The 18,382-nt window shown below is 37.4% G+C and overlaps 1 protein-coding gene across 3 annotated transcripts in view; it reads right to left on the reverse strand.

Moving 5' to 3' along the window:
* The window catches only part of ARID1B (AT-rich interaction domain 1B), a 329,860-nt gene that overhangs the window by 280,353 nt on the left and 31,125 nt on the right, over window positions 1-18,382 (reverse strand). For all 3 annotated transcript variants that reach the window (XM_034060376.1, XM_034060377.1, XM_034060378.1), the window contains exon 2: window positions 16,251-16,445. In XM_034060376.1, coding sequence (XP_033916267.1) covers window positions 16,251-16,445 — 195 coding nt within the window. The remainder of the gene's footprint in view (window positions 1-16,250; window positions 16,446-18,382) is intronic.

The following is an 18,382-nucleotide window of genomic DNA, read 5'->3' on the forward strand; positions in this document are numbered from 1 at the left end:
TCCAACTCTAACGTGTTATCTCATTTGCTCATTAGTATGTAGCAGACACGCATTACTGAAAGCTCACACAACTAAAATTATCATAAATATATAACTACAGTCACATTTTTATTAGGCTTACAGAAATTTGCAAGAAAACTGAACCATTTAAAGCAAAACTTACGTATAAAATTGTAATAAATTGTGAATTAAGTTTAATTTATTCTCAAAAATACCCCAAAAAGGTCTAAAGTGAAGATTTATATTTTATATAAAAATTAGTAATAGCTGTCTACTCCTTGTCTAGAAGAACTAGAGGTTATTATCTGAAATAACTGGAGTATACTGTAACATAGCTCCCAGGCATTAAAAAATATAAAGCAATTTTTTAGCTATTAATAGAGCCAAACTAAACTGATATGATTAAGTGACAGTTTAATCTACTCTATAGTTTTATGAATTTGTTTAACTTGCTTCCTTGTGGAAAGTAAACTGTTAATCAAACAGTATTAAAACCCTTAATCCCAAAGCACGCCAAGACAGAGAACAGATACAGAGGGGTGCTTAGGATGCATACACTTGCACGCATTCTCCCATGGAAATTTGGTAAACTTAACTTTTCTTTATTTGTATGTTTTTGATTTCACAATAAGCAGTGAGAATCAAGACACATGGCTAACCACTGTAAAATGAAAAAAAATTCTCCAAAAGTCCCTCATACAAACGCAGTAAACCCTATAAGCCCACGCCTGACCTATTTCCTCTGAGAAACTCTGAATGACCTATAGTGGGGCACGTTTGGGAAAGAAAAAGAACAGCTCAAAGAAAGAAAAGCTTCAGAGTTTAAACAGGCTTTACAAAACTGGACCAAGTCAAATTGAGGAGGAAAATTTGTGTATACCCCATTCCCTGAGTCTCCCCTTCAGACATCTTCCCTATAAACTACAGATGGTTAGTGCTTTCCGCAGCCACGTCTGCGCATGCTGTGGAGACCATGGTAGCCCACAGACCAGCCTGCCAGTTTTTTTCTGGAGGACGTAGGTAATTGTCCTGCTCATGATTCCAAGCAAGAGACAAAACAGCATGTCTGTGTCTTCTGAACTTTTACAGTTTACACGTGGCTTTTTTTAGAAGAAGAAAGAATGCCTTCCATCTCCAGAAGGTGTTTTCATATCTTCTACACGCATTTCAAATTGCTCACCTGGTAGCAAGCAATCTCATGCATACACAACCCATCTCCACAAAAACCATTCAATTTTGCAAAATTAAGAACCACATTATGTTATTTTTAGTAATTAGAGTTCCCAGTGTCCAAAGGCGTAACAATGTGCTACAGGATTAATAAACTGACCACATTGTTGGAACATGAAATTCACTCAACAAAGAAAAGCAAATACTCTGGAATAATCCAGAAGGAAAGTGATTTCACATTCACGTCACTCAATACTTCAAAGACCAAGTTAATTCTCAGATCTTTTGGGGTTATTTTGATTGTTTGAAGGTATTCTGCCATTTCTGAGGGAGACAGAAGCCTTACATGGCATCCGCACATGGCCGCAATTCTTCAGTCAATGTGCTTTCTTTGTCTGTGGAAGTTCAGCTCATGCTATCTATATACTTATACACTAGACTGAAAAATTCTTCTTTAAGATTTCTGTTTTACATATTCAGTTGTACACAGATTCAGGCCAAGACACCCGAATCACATCCTTATAACCTAAAAGGTTATTCTGCTTGTGGGAATTCTTACAAACATGCACTCCCGTTCATTGCAGCCGTCCTAATTCTTTATCTGAGCTCTATCTCCACTAGCCATTTTGAGGCACCAAAAACCAGATTCAGTTTTCCAGTATCACTTTCTTTTACTCAGCCAAATATCATATTAAAGCTTTTAAACTGCAGGATTGCACCAGGAACTTGCACTCAACTGATTATCTACCATGACCTCCAAAGCTGCCTCTGTCACTGCTTTTCCAGAAGAAAGCAATATCCCATAAGTGAGACATGCATTTTAGTTCCTAGAACACAGTGGATTTACTCAAAGTATTGTACATTACTGTGGTCTTATCTTCACTTAAATTGGCAAAAATGAAAATCTAGTGTGAATAATATATTTTAATCTCGTGTTGCATTAATTATTTTCGTTATTATTTTTAAGAAAGGTTTAGTCTCACTGACTGGTAACTATTTTGTTCTGTCTTATTATTAGCTCTAGTTTTCGCACTAAACTTGGCAAGTCTTTCTGGTAACCAAAAAAACCTGTTTAAATGTCCACACACTTATTTAAGCAATTATGTGCTTAAACAAGTATTTATTCAGTTCTGAAATTTAACATGCTTATTACATTGGAGAAATGGTAAACAGAACATTTTATTCTTACCAGATCATTTTTTCAATTCATAATTAGTGCTCATTTATAGTTGAAGGAATTTGAGTCCTTTTAAAACGGGTCTTCATTAGCTAAGGAAACCACTTTAAAAAAAAACTTGATTCACATTCAAAACATTCGTATTAAACAAAACAAGAAATAGCTTCAAAAAGTCAAGTTTCTAGTTCTAAGTTCTGACAGATGCTGGAGACAGAAACAGCAGGAGAGAATTAAATTCTTCCTCAATTATTCATTTAGTAAAAAGAAAACCACCAAAAAACCTTTAAGCCATTTCCAAGCATCTTCTACAGAAAAAAATATCCTCCCAACTGATTTAGCTTATGACCCTTCCCATCTTTGTGTTGCTATCCCTCAGAAAGTAACAGACACATACGTATATGATAGTGATAGATTTTCTGTTCTTACTTATTTGAGCTCAATTTTTGTCCTGCATGCAACATAATTAAAATCAAGCTATGGTACTTTTGTGACCAGCTTTTCATTTGCCTTTGAATTCCTCAATGTTTGATATACCGCTTTTACAGACAAATTGTTACCTGTGTTTACGCACACAGAGTTTTTAACAGAAATTCATAAGGGCTTCAACATCAGCAGAAGGTTTTCAGTCCCTGCTCCCACCACTCTCACCACTGTAAGTAACATCTCAAAGGACTGGTCATCCTGCTTCTACTTTATTTTGGCAGTACCTAGCAAGTAGCAAATAGCTGGTACCCTCATCTCCTGCCTTCTCTGCCAGGACTGTAACTCAGAAATATTTAATATCATTTGCTTTTGAGTACTCAGTGATTCAGAAACACATAATATCACTCTTGATATAGAGTACCACTTTCCCTCCCCTTTTACCCATTCAATTCTCTCTACATAGGTTATAACCATTTATTTTAACATTGCAACCCTGTGAACCTTCCCACTAGATTTCAAGTAATACCAAGTAGATGAAATTTATAATTGTAAATGAGAAATTTCAGTTCCTCTTGTTTATTACCCTGGCTGCCAGCTTTAGAGTACAGGCAATTAAAATGGGGGGATGACCCTCCCATCATGTCTGCATACCTTGATCACTTTTCCTCATAAAACCATGACTTAGATTTCAATGTGTAGTTATATGTTCCTGTAATCTCACCCTCCATCCCCACTGCCCCAGTTCAGTGATCTTCCACCCACCCAAGCCGAAGTACCTCACAACAAATTGCATCTCGGGCTACTAGAGGGAGCCCAGCCAAATAACAGGCTCCCTTCCCAGTGGTACTGTAGAGGTACATACATAAAGATATGACAAGAAGTCCAGCCGAAGACACTAAACTACAGTAGCCAGCCACGTACCATCACGAGCTTCATTCAGGATAAAGATTATGAACATGGGGTTTTGTTTTGGGCTTGGTTGGTTGAGGGGTTTTTTTGTTCTTTTTTTCGCAAAATTTGCATTTGTACACTTATTTTCACATGGTAATCCTTTTTTCAATTGTTACCAAAACATACCTCCAACCCAAATGACTGCTTCATCAAGATACATTATATACAATACAGGTCCATATTTTTTCCAGAGTCCTACTGTCAGTATGTTTACTTCAGCTGTCTCACAAGCAGAAGGAAGACCTTTGAGACAGATCAGCTCAAAATGACTGCAGTTTTCCACTAACTCCACGAAGGGACAAGTCACCGCAGGAAGGGCTAGTAGCTTCTCCTGCTGCCCATGAAAGCAGCAGTCTATGCCGAACAGGGAGCCTCATGTGCCTCCAGTTGGAAATTGCAGCCAGAACAGCAAAATTAACATGAATAACACAACCTTAGGCAAAGTTCACGAAAAATCATGTAAACCAATGGGAGAGAAAATGGCTAGAGGTGGCCTTCCTGAACACAAGCAGGATTTCAAATGGATATGGCAATACAGTTTCTTCACCCAGAAGGGAGAGCAAACAGAAAACCAACAAAGCATCCATAACACCTCTATCCAGAACAAGTTTCAGGCTTCCATTATTCTTCCATGAGCAAATATAGTGTAACTAACAATATTAACATATCAATATGGGCAAACATATACCTCAGCTGACATATATTTGCAAGGCTCATTTCACCTGCAGCTAAACAGAGAAAGCTCCCCCAAGATAGGGAATCTTAAGGAAGAAAAGACAAGAAAAATCCCTCAAGGCAACTGCATACAAATATACTGTTGTATGTTGTTTGCTCCAATAACTGCTTCACTGACTTCAACCACAGGAAAAATTACAGGACAAGAGTGAATTCACATCCTTTTCATGGGACCCTATTGCCCAATTCATTCTGCCTTTTTCAGCACAACTGGGATTTTCACAGTGTATCTCATTCCCGTGTCTGAATACCTCAATTTCCAAAACAAGATGTTAACAGCATAGATAAAGAACTCCAGCAAGTGCACAAAAACAAGACTATACTTCTCTCGACCCCTGTTCAAATATCAGCTACAATCTATTGCCAAGCATACAAAAATAACAAAGAAAGGCGTATCTTCAAGGAAAATATTAAGTCTTAGTATTCTTATTGCATCCTCCAGGTGAGCCATTCACAGTATCTGTTTTCAACTGTAATTTGACATACTCCACCATGTGCATTACTAGATGAACAGTACTATTAAAGCAACACAAGAAAGCAAATATTGCGTTGCAATACCAAAGACAGTGTAGCAATAAAAATGCACAGATTTATGTTAGATTCTCTGTAAAAATATCTCCAGGCTAATCACAAACTGTAATAGCATCCTCAATATTTCCAACTGCTATTGTCTTGGGGGGGGGGGGGGGGAGGTAAAGAAAAAAAAAAAAGAAAAAAGAAAAGAAACCATGATTCAAAATGGAAGTTCAGTAATAATTTACAGCCCGGTATGTAATCGGCAGAATGACTGGCAAAGTTCTTAGCACATCAACTCAGATGTATGTAAGCAAGGCATTCCTTCCCCGCGGTAGGCGGCCCCATGTCAAGCAGCTATGTGCTAGAACTTGTCCTGTGCTACCTGTTCAAAGGGAACTGTGCAAGAATATTTCAAGCTCTGACAGATACCACTTTGTAAAAAAACATCCACAGGAGTATTACGAAAAAAGACAGCACTTGATGTTTCAGCAACCCCTGTGTCAAGAAAGGTGCTCTCCTGCATTTTTATTGACATGCGGGAAGCGGATGATCACTCCTTGTAAAATTAGTGCTAGCTGATACTGCTTTTCTACTAGTCCCATGCTCTTTTCCATGCCTTTTACTAAACTCTTATTAAGGCTTTGCATCACCCTCTTTTCAGAGATGCTACTGAAAATGCCAAATAAGCTGTAAAATTTTGCACCTCAGAGACAGTAAAAACCACAATATAAAGAAAAACCCTATCACTTGTAGCATTTCAATACTACAGGATTAACATGTAACAAAGCATGTTGTGCTTTCTTTCAGCAAATATAAAAATTATGAGGAAATTTAAAATTTATTACCTGAAAGGATTCAGGAAACAGTCACTCCTGTCTATGGTTGGAAGTGGAATACATAAAATGGGTCCACGTTTCAAAAATACTTTTCAAGTAAAAACATGTTTTCTCCACTAAGCAGAACACTACATGTAGTGTGCAACTTTCCACATTCTTATAAACAACAGTCTTACAACCAGGTTTCATAACAATAATTAATTTTATCCTCTGGGCTAAAAAATGCTTTATTCCCCACACACAAAAAAAAAAAAAGTGGGGGAAGGGGTCAAAAGAAAAAAAGCTTTACAGAAAGCAGAAGTCTCAAAGTTCCTGCAAGCAGGTCTAGAGCAACTACAGTAAAAGTGCAGTAACTCATACGTATACAGGGCTCTGATATTTAGACAGGTTTTTATTCTGCTATAAAGGATCTTAATGCACACCAAGAATAGGAATGTATTTTTAGTCAGTTCTACATGCTGAAGACAAAAATGGGATGACAGAACAGGAGAGAGATAGAAGAAAGCCTACACTGAATACATGCAAAGTATATCTGATCTCTTCCTGCATATTCTTCAATTACTTTTGTGGTAATGCTCTGTTGTAACCCCTATAATACAGGCCTAAAGCAATATTAGGAAACATTATTTTTCTTGTAATGTGTAAAATCAAAAAGAAAGGCCAAGTACCTATACAGTCTTGCCATTTACTGAATACTATACTTCACTACTTGCTGCAAGACTGCAAATTTACTCAGGTCATAAAACAATCTCAATTTGAGAAGGATACATGGAATTTCCCACAGCATAACCTCAGAGGACTGAAACCCCACCTGTCTGCTCTCCAGCATCAGGTACGATTTTTTCCTTGGTGAACGCAAGGCCTCAAGTATCATTTTCTGCAGAACTTAAGGTTCATTTTAGAAATAATGGTTTCCTCCCTAGAACAGCTCTCCAAATGTAAAAGGGCCATAAATCTATTAAGTACACACTTCCCAAACCTGAAGAGGGATATCTAGCTGCTGACTTTTTTCAGTTTTGCCAACCAGCAATAAAATGAAACCAATGAAAAACACAAATGACTCAATTTGTACCCATCCTTTTAAATACTCTCCAATATGGTGGGAGTGCTGACGCACGTGCCAATTTTCAGTTCTGCCAGCTGGGAAAGTCGGGATGGACAGCAGAGGTGAGCAGTGGAGTTATTCAAAAAGGGGCAGGAGGAGCAAAAAGCAAAGGTCCTTGCTGAGCAGCTCTGCTTGCTTCCTCTGTGCACAGGCTCAATCTGCTCTTCACATAGACTCTTACGTATCTGTTTTTACTGAGGACCACATGCACAGCACAAAACAGTTTGGAGAAAGAGAGAACCTTGTGAAAAGAAAACGTCAGTTTTGCTAACCTGTCCTGTAAAACACTGGCTGTCAAACACATGTATGTACATAGACTCAAGATAACTAATGAAACTTCTGTAATTAAAACAACATCTTCCCTAAGTAGCTATATAATCCTTGCTTATTTTGATTGGACTCTTGTCTCAAAAGACAAGTTATATTACAGTTTGCCAAGAAATATGCAGAAATCTCTTCATCACTCTTCTGTGAAATAAACCAACAGCAAGTGTAATTTGTGCCTTTGATATATATACCAAAGCCAAATTCACTCACTTTCTGAAATGTATATTTGAATTCAAAATTTACTTAGATTCAAATATACTTTTTAGTATTGTGCATTTATGCCCTTTACGTGCCACCTTCTTACCACAGAAATGTAAAAAGCATTACTAAGAAACAACATTCATAAAAGGATGGAGCATGCAGAAAAATAAAACAGACACTGATTTTCTCCTTACTCCTCTTCCCCACCCCCAAAACACATTATAAGATTCAGAGATTAAATACTTATCAGCAAGGATGCAAGCATTTAACACATTTGTTCTATTTTAGGCAAAGCAATGAATAAGCACAAGTACCAGAGAAGCACCCAAAATTGGGGTCACACAAGGTAGAAGGATAATAAAAGCCTACAAAAATAAAATAAGCTATATCTTTCAGTTACTCATTGAGTTTTTAAATCTTTCTTTCATCAATCTTGAAAAATAACCAAACACTAAAAGCTTAAAGTATTTACATTAGGATCTTTATATGTGCCCAGTTAGTATAGTTGTAAGGATCAATGTAATATATATATATTATATATATATATATATATATAAGCAAACTAGAGTTTTAGACAAAACTAACTGCAGAGAATGTTAATAGTCTGAAACATAAAAATTTTAATACTTTCATACATATATATATATATATATATATATATATATGTATTTTTAACAACTCCTCTACTTCCACAAAGATCCTAATGCTTCAGGTCGTAAAACACACAAAACTGAAGCAGGATGCCGCAAAAGCTTTGTTTAAACTGCATGGGACCCATGTCTTTTAAGACTAACTACATTAAAAAGGTGTGGAAAATGCTTTTGACTTTTTGCAGTACTTACTATGCTACTGTAGAACTAATTTTTACTTAAGCTTTGCTGAAACTGAATCTAGCAATTCTTAGTTAAAAATAAAGGAAAAAAAAAGCTGCTGGTAGCAATAGGAGTCCAATCCTGAGATACTGATATCAAATATTTCTTGAAAGGTCTATTGTTCCAAGAAGAAAGCTACCTGTCCCAAGGTCACCAAAGCAAAGGGCATTGATCTGTCTCATTCTGAAGTTCTCGACTGACTTCAAAAGCTGATCCTGCCTATGCTGCTGCCAACTAAATACATGCCACCCACCCCAACAACATGGCCCCCAAGTGAAATCTAGCTCCACCGAAGTCACAGCAAATTTCCCACTGATTTCAGACAGGTTTCACTTTCTTATCTTCAGCCCTATTTTCAGCCATGGGAAACACACTCCCTGGTTTTAAAAAAAGCAAACTCCATTCCCTCCTTGCTTCCTCTGAGTAAAATCAGACTTATGGACAATTGATAGTATCTTCTGAGAAACTTATACCAAGAATTAAAAAAAAAAAAAAAGAAATTAAAAAACATGCTGAGTTGCCCCCGGGGAACAGTACAGAAAGTATGATTACAAAAATCTTACCGTGCGTGCACATGATGGGTCTGGATGTCATTTCAGTAGTTTCAAGTGTCAATTATTCTTTGATGAATATTATTAACAGAAAACTACTATGACTATAATATTAGGAGTAACAGTTAATTATTCCTTACCTACACTTTAAAACCCTCCTGGCACAGTCATTATATGGCAGCTGCTGAATAAAGTAATACAGTAGTCTTTTCTTAAAGCAAGATGCTTATTTTACTTCAAATGTAAATAAACTCATGTCTCCTGCTGCAATGTAAAATGAGCTGTTCATAAGTAAATGATTTTGTATCTTCCTAGCAAAGCAGCGAATGCCCCTCTGTTCTCCACTTCTGATCACCAAAATCTATTTGATGCCTAAACTCCAGTGCAGAATGACAGCTAATACTGCTAGCAAACCAAGTTTTTAACAACAAAATAACTGCTGCTTCCTTAACAGCAACCTATTCCAGAACACGAACACACACGGTTTGCATGCTTTCTTCTCTCATGCCCCCACTTCCAAGCAGAATAACAAATGTGATTACAGCTATTAAATATTCTAACTGAAGTACAATCATTTAGCAGTATCAAAAATACATTTTATTCACCATAGTACGTTGATGATTCTTACACAGTTCCTACACAAATCTAGACTGCCATTCGCTCCAGGATGGATGCAAAAATTAGCATTTACTGAATGTCAGTACATAGTAATTCAACAGATACAAATGTCTCATTTCCAAGCTTTCTCTCACCAGCTGAAGGATCAGTTCTTCTTTTTCAACATACATTTTTTCCACAGTTTCAAAGAAATGATATAAGTTACTGAAATGTTTCTATTTTCCATAATAATGCAATTCTGCTACTTTAGGGATTTTCTTCAGTAAACAATCTCAGATGACCAGCATTAAGATGAAGAGATAAACTACCATAAAGACCTCAAACTTATGTCAAATTTGATTCCGTCATTATCCGTAATCTCTGCACACCTCCCTCTATAGAGTGAATTACACTCAATAGGAGGGATAATTCTAAAGGAGACAATACAGCATATAAAGCCTTATCCTGGCATGAACTAAAGTAGCAGCCTTTTTTTCAATTTAGTCAATGAGGCTTAGTATAGCCAAAGAAAGAACCATGCTAAACATTTTCCTACAGTCTGCACATGAACATTATTTAGCGTTTTCCCAAATCTGAAATTTAAAAATCCCATTTCTTTACATGACAAAGAGCAGCAACTTTTCTTTGCAATTATCAAGACTTGACCATCAAAAGATCCATTCTTAAAGATGACCTTACAAGGAAAACAAACAGCTGGGACTTCTCATCCCTTTTCTGATTCATAAAAGGAAGGATTCAAACTTCACACTCTCCAGGAAGTTTTTCTACTTAAGTGATTCCTCCCCTCCCCCACAGGTTTATAGAAATTCAACAGGACAGCAGATATGCCATTCAAATAATATTTTACGAAAGAATTATTTTAATTCAAAGTATTTACATGGTTTTAATAGAAAAAGTAGTTAGAAAAATACTAATCTTTAAGAGTTTCAACCTTTCTGCTTTCCAGGAATTATAAGTCCATAATCTGCTAGAGAGAGCTCCAAATAAATGCCATGAGGAAAAAAGCAAAACAAAACAAAAGCCCCAAAATAAAACACACATACACAAAAAAATAAAACCAACAAAAAAAACCCAACCGACCAACCCCCCCCCCCCAAAAAAAAAACCAACCACCAAACAAACCCCACCAAAATGCCACTAACCCAAACTCAAATTAAACACACACACACAAAACAAGTTAAATCAAACAAAAATAACCTCTGGAAAAACACACTTCTGATGCATGTGCTGATCCTTTTTTATGTGTGTGTGTACAAAATGAGTCTATCCATCTTTAAGAAAAAGCAACACATCTCAATGTTTTGTCCTCCACTGGTTGTTTTTGAGACTCAATCATATTGACTGATTCTCTGTTCCTGCAAAATAAATAGGCTAAGAAATGAAAACGATGCTTATTTTCTGTGTCTGCTCCCTTAACCAATACTAACATCAACCATGCTAAAAGCTGCTTAGGAGCACAAAAATCTGCAAACATTGAGGAGCATTCACTGTATGCACAACATTTTAAGTTAATGGTTCAAAGCAAAACATGACAGTAAGCCTCACTTCCTTGGCATACATCAATCTTCTAGAATTAACATGATTTCAGAAAGTGACACACACAAAATCAGCCAATCAACCAATAGTAAACACACATTTGTGTTTGCTCGCTTTAAAACTCTACCTGCCAAACCAACAGCCAATTGATTTCTTTGGCCTAAATTCAATGTTTCCAATCCGGGACATTACCCAGTACGAACACTGTAAACCCTTTCCTAAATGAGGTAATCACATTGATGCTGCTATAGTTCTGGTTGACTTGCAGTTTCCATTACAAAAAAAAACCTTGCTGAACATTCCCAGAGGTTTTACAACTCTGTCACCTTAACAGATAGTTACTCCAAGTTGAAACCTGCCATGTAAGGCAAAAAAAAAATCAGCATATTTTCCTTAATCCTTGAAATAATCTGTACATTAAAAAAAAGGGGGGGGGGGAGGGGAGAGAGGGGGAGGGGAGAGAGGGGGAAAGAGTGTTACTCTGGATACTTACAGTTCCACTCGTATAACTATGAAGACACTGACAACGCTTATTTTTGAATTCCACAAAACAAGAACATATATATATATTTATATATATATATAAATAATGTTAAAGGGGTAAGTGATTAGCAGCCTTTCATCTTATGGTATTTCTGTAGCAAAAAAAAAATGCGAAAGAACAGATGCTCAAGCCTCACAACTGACTTACTGCAAGCAGGCTCAAGGCACTAAGACAACTGCATGATCAGTACTGAAACAGTCCATTTTGAACAGCTATTAGAAATGGCTATTGTACATATCCACACAACTATCTTTCATAAAGAATTTATTATGCATTATAGCAACACAAATTCTATTTACACAGTAAGTTGTTGTTCCAGTCCATCAAGTACACAAGGAATTTTAATGAATGCTAAAAAAAATAATCAATTAGGCAATGATCATCTGATTAAACAGGCACATCACAGCATTCAATTCTTTCAAACATATTCATAAATCCAAGCCTTCAGACTTTACTGAAAACTTTCAAAACCTGTATGTGGGTATTTCAAGGAGCTGATTCTTAAGCTTAATGAAATTCAGCACAAAATAAACTATTTCAGGCTATTAACATGAAAAAACAACACCATTAGACAAAAGCAGAAAAAAAACCTCAAAACAAAACACTTTTAATTGGTACTCTGAGATATTTCTAGTTTTAGCAGAATGTTTTTACAAAGTAGCAGGTTTTCCTATAGCATACAGCACTAAAGCACAGAAACACTTGGCAGGGCAACTGAACTGAAGCCAGAAACTGAACAGGGCACCATCACTTGTTTGACTGAGGCCCGAAGCCAGGGGGTGGATGGGAAAGGGAAAAGTTAAGTGAAAAGGTAATTATTGTCTTTATAATCACTTCTTATTACTCACACTATAGTGAAATGTATTGCAAAATCAAGCCTGAAGTCTGCAGGTGCCAAGTATTCCTGCTTATTAGGATTCTCAATTTTGACATCACCTCTTCGTAATTCCAAGAAGTATCTAAGAGATTAGAAGCCAAAAATTAAACCTGAAAATGTGTTTTCCTGCTGTTTTTAAATACACACTGCCACCTCTGTGAAGTCCTGGGTAAGGAGTGTCAATAAATCTAAAATTACATTCATCCCATGCAAACCAGGAGACAGAGTACTTGAGATGATGAGATAGCAGTATTAAGTTTTATGTGCAAGACCAGCATTTAAAAACCTTGGGATGCAACCACTGGCCTTGTTGCAACTCGTGTTTCAATCATGCTGAAAACTGACAACACAGGCACAGGTCATCTTCCTCCCAGCTTTCCCTACCTCCTCCCCTCCCACTGAAAGATGACAGGGAAGAGACAAAACCTCAAAAGTTTCCAAACAACAATCTCTTTTTGAGTAATTCATTCGCCATACATATTTATGCCTACTGACAAAAGAGACAAACTGTCATGTCTGCAATCCTATAAATTAAGCATATAACTCTTTTACTAACACCTTTCTTTCTTACATTTCCCCTTTTACACAGGTAATGATGTGTATTACACAGAATAATGTGATTTTTAATCTCCTAACCCATTAAGATAATTTTACCTAAATCAGCCCAAATGCTTTATATATTTGTTTGACATACTGAGTTCTCTGGGCATGCCCTTAATATCTGACAAAATGCTGCTACATTCTTCAAATTGCTTAGCATTTTGTCACAACAAGCTATCACCCATCTTCACATGATAAATCTGGATCTCTGTTGTCAAGTGTTGGAGAAGAACAAGAAAAACTCAGGTTACCATTAGGTTCTTCACAGTTTTACCTCTTTCCGACATGCCTACATATATATTTCAACCCTTTTATCTCTAGCTGTATTAGTGAGTAATGCAAAAAGATGACATTCCAAATTCTGTCCCTTATATAAGGCTTAGTGTTTTGTTCTAGGGGTCGTCATGGGTAACTCTTGAGAGATCAGTTTCAAGCTCAAATGCTCAGGAGATCTGGTTTCTCTCTTCACAGCATCCTCTGCAGTCATGTCACAGAACATATCCCATACTTTCCATTCTCTCTTCAATATCCTGAGAATTCTACAAAGAATATTATGAAAATTTGGGGGTTTATTTGCACCTTATGTTTGGTATGAAGCATCAAGTTACCAGGTGACGCTTGACACCTGTGCTGCAGATATGCAGAATGACTGCAACTGATAACACTTTTTCAGCCTCTTCAATCTTTCACTGCTTATGCCAGAGGCCTCCCTTCCCAGGAGTGAGTTCTTTCACCTCTGGGCAGCAGGCTGGAATACACTTTTCTCTGCTGCAATATGACACAGACCAACTATCTACATCTAGGCAATCATCTTAATTTCTACCATTTCCATTAATTTTAGCTGGATATTTAGGGTGTTGTTTTTCATCTTTATTTCTTCATTTGCAGCATCCTACAGCAGAGCCTGGAAGTTAAATTGTCAAGTAAGTCCCATAGCTCTAACCTCAAGCCACAACACTCACTGACAAAGAGCCAGACTTAACATTTCAAGGTCTTCTTCAAATATCTTCACCGTCTAACAAAGTCTGCTCATTTCATCCACTGAAAAAACTGACACCCTCAGCTATCTTTGGGCAACAGCAGACTAGAGCTTAAAATAAGAACAACCCCTCCCATTGATGTTTCCCACCCTTCCTACAGTGTGGCACTTCCACCCTCATAATCCATCTACCCAGTGCGGTCTCTGCACAACACTTAAATCTGAGTGGTGTACGTGTTTAAGGCCCAGTACTTTTTAAACCACTGACTTTTCGGAAGTGCCTTGCGCTTTTGAAAGATTCAATGCGACACTGTAAAGGACTCCAATTTCCAGAAAGTGCTGAGATTCATCTTCTGAAACTTCTGGCCATCTTATTTATTTTATATACATTATATCTAGAAGTAGGTACATGCTACACTGCCAATTTTAACAAGTGTAGCTAGGCTCTCCTTATTTAATATTCATGTCACAGGAGTAAAAACCCAGCCAGGAATCAAACTGTGGCATCCTGTGCCAAAGACAACTTACCACTCAGCTGGTAAGTTGGCAATTCAATTTACAAACCTGCATTCCTGCATTTTAATCCTTTGTAAAAAGGTAATATATGAGCAATATGAAAAGAACTGGATTCAGATCATTAGAGGTTCACAAACCAAACACACGAAGCTTTGGAGGCTGTCCAAAACAAAATCATGCCTAGGTGGTGATGTCCGTTCAATAAAAATTCAATGTCATAATTATCCTCTCACTTTTTCCCCAAAGAGCATTAGTGCTCAGAACTGTGCTGCTGCTCAGCCAATTACATTAATGCTGTGAGAAGACGGATAGGGCCAGCAGCCAATCACTGTGCCAGGTCACTGCCTGCTGACGGGTAATTTACAATTATCAAGCAATTAGCAAATGCAGTGAAAATTCAACACCCCTCTCCACACAGCACACAAGAACTCATTTGAAAATTAAAAATACGTTTTAATAACTTCATTTTGGCTACAGCCACACAGAGAAAAATAAAGCCTCCGTTTTTCAATTTCTCCTCCTTTTATGACTGACAAAACACTTTGCTATCTGAATCCAGCAACCAAATATATTCACATTTCTAAACTAAACAACCTCTCCCTTGTAAGTATCTATTTAACAACTGAAAACAATAAAAATGAAGACTGTTGGTACTATTCACTCAACTACTATATTGGATACTGTTATTTAATTAACCGCTTGATTAATATCCTGCCCTGGTAGATGGGTGATAACAAGAATTAGCCAGACACCTATCTGCCAGGGAATGTAAGATTTTCTTATCTTCTCTATATTTAACAAAAATGACATTAAAAAAGCTAATTGCAACTAGTCAGTTGCACGAAATGAATGTTCTTTCCCACTAATGCTCAAGTTATTACTCTGTTGTGCTCACAAAAAAGCAGAGAGCTTCCATTGCCTATATTCACATTCCTAATTTTAAAAACCAAATTAGTAAAACATAAATTCTTAATAATCTGGGTTTATTCATACCCACACCCTCTCTCCCCCAGAAGAGCACTGTATCTTTTTTAGTATATGGTATGAACATAGGAATTGACCTTTTTTACAAAGGCAGGAAAAAGGCAGAAAAGGTCACCATCAACAGTGAAATCCAAGTAGATAAAAGGAAACTCTCACATTTCTTTGTCCTGTGATATAAAATAAATAAATATCCTGACTCTAAAGAATTGGTAAAGGGGAAAAAGTAGAAAAAGCTACAGGCTCCTTCTGTAAGGGGGAAAGAGGAATAAGACACAAAAAAGTCCACCACAACAACAGACAGCTGATATAAAGATGTACCACTTCTGTATATACTGGACAACACTAGTCTTGCTGCACTGGTGTCAGCTCTAGCTTTCATCTTGCATTTAAAGGTATCTAAGTCAGAGAGGAAGAGAATTGTAAAAACAAAAAAAATATACAAAGCTAAACACCATCAACTAGAAAAAAGGAAAACTGACTGCATTTGACATACTCCTCTCTCCAAAAAGTACCAGCAACAAACTAAACTCTTTTCTGACTATGGGGTTTCAGAACACATTCACACTCTCCACATAATAGATGTCCTTTCAAAACAGCCTTTCACTCTCCTTCTGTGGGAGAAATACTTATTTCTGATTTCTTCTCCTTGCACCCCCTCTATTACCATAGTGTCAGAAGGGAAGAGAAGGAGAGGAGGGAAACCAAAGTAACAGAGAAAAATCCTCCACAAACCTGTTGCTGTGGATACTGCATTCCTCCCATGGCTGCCGCGGCCCGGCCCTGCATTCCCACGGGATAGCGTTGGGGGCCAGGAGGGCCGTAGGACTGCCCGGGGTAGGGGCTGCTCTGCTGCGCCTGAGAGTGGGGGTTATTGCCCATGCCGTACAACTGGGGTCTCTTCATGACCATCGGATCCATTGGGCTGCCCTGTTGTTAAACACAAGCCAAGAAACATTTTAAGGTGTGGAAAGAAAAAGGTCAGAACAGTTACATTCACTGCAGGCAGACTCTACATACATTTTTTCAATGCTCTATACATCAAATACTGACTAGACACACAAACAGGCAAAGTATCATACTCTGGTTCTTATATTAATTAGGTGAGGGTCTGAATGGAGAGTTTGGGACTTCCAGTGCATTTAAAATACAATAATTAATAAAAAAAAATAATGATAATTTTGCACTCAAACTCACAGTTCTCTTACCTACAAAAAAGCAGAAAAAAATGCACAATAAACTTGAGAAATAATTAAGTATGCTGTTGTAAACTGATTAGCATAACTGACTTTAATCTTTAAACATAAAACTGTGTGTATCAAAAGAGACACAAGTAGTGAAGTAATGGACAAGCCATTTAACCTTGAGAAAACATCTGTTTTCTTACCTTGGGGGGGGGGGGGGGGGGGGGAAAGAAAAAGGAAAGTGGAAAGGAAAGAAAACTTCCAAGAAGTGCAACGCATACAGAACACTGTATTTCAGCACTTTCATATTGCTATCATGTGCATTAGCAAGTTTCCAGATCAAAAGGCAAGTCATAACCCACATTTCACATGGAAGTTTATTCACCTCCTTAATAGACCTCAGAAAATCCAAACAGCAGCCACTGATGGAGGGGGAGGGGAGCCAAGGGAGGGAAGTTTTATTTTTAGACTTCTTGGCAGCACTTACCAAGCACTGTAACAGTTTCAGGACAGGTGTCAACCATTGTGCGGTATTACTCTCATGTTTTATTACTGAGGACTAACTGAACCAGAAAAGATATCGTACTTCGTCAAGCGCAGCGCTGTATTGTTAATATGATATCCAGTTTTTAATTCCCGAGTGTCGGTTATATTCATGGAAGAAAGGGGGGAGGGGAGGAGCTTTTAAAAAACCTATCACAATCTCATCTTCCTGAAAGAGACATATCCCACACCCCCTCCTCCTCCCAATAAAAAGATCTATTAATTCACCCAGCCAGCCCGCACCCCCCCGCCAGGAGTAGGATTCCTTCCCGTAGCACATTTTGTACATGTTTTCCTACGCTGTACTGTGACCAGTTTAATTTTAAAGCCCCCTATGCAACACAGCCTCTAACAAGTCCTTTCTGGCTATTAGATTCTGATGCAATAGTTATTATGACAATGAACTACACTTCCCCCCTTCCCATCTGATTCTTATTACTGGTGTGACTTTTGGTTGTTTGTTTGTTTTGTTTTGTTTTTTTACACACAAAGTATATGCTCTCCAAACTAGCTGCTACTTAACAAACTACTGCATGTTGTTCTTACTCTTTCCTTCCTGCAAGTAAAAAACTCAAAACCTTCCAACTTTTTCACTGTCTCTCCACACCCTTACCAACACTGATTTGCCAGGAAAGTCACCCCAAGTCAGATAAAATATTCCAAACATGGACACACTACATGTGAAGAGGTAAAATGATAACCACGTCCTCCTCACACAATACTTCCATTCAGTTCAGAAGAGGACTGCCCTTTTTTGCCACCATAGCAAACTGCACATTCATTTCTAATTTTGGCAAGTATTACTCAGCAATTTTCCCTTTATTATTTGGCTGTTCTGTGGCCAGATCAGAAGTTTCTATTTTTCCCCCACTAAATGTCCCTGGGTAATTTACTATTTATATTCCATACTTTTCAAAATCAATGGTTCCCCAACCACTCCAGGCCACCTGACCCGTAACAACACTCTCATTTTTCTTTTCTTTGTTTTTTTTTCTTTAGGCAATCAAGCACTCTCACCACACTTTTAACTAAAAGCAACACAAAGGTTTAGCAGATGGACTAGAGATTCCTTCTTAGAGGATCCCAGAGGGCAACTTGAATTTCCTCCTATAGACCAAGATACTTTATCTACATTTATTT

Source organism: Melopsittacus undulatus, chromosome 3, assembly GCF_012275295.1.
Source record: "Melopsittacus undulatus isolate bMelUnd1 chromosome 3, bMelUnd1.mat.Z, whole genome shotgun sequence".
NCBI classification, from domain to species: domain Eukaryota; kingdom Metazoa; phylum Chordata; class Aves; order Psittaciformes; family Psittaculidae; genus Melopsittacus; species Melopsittacus undulatus.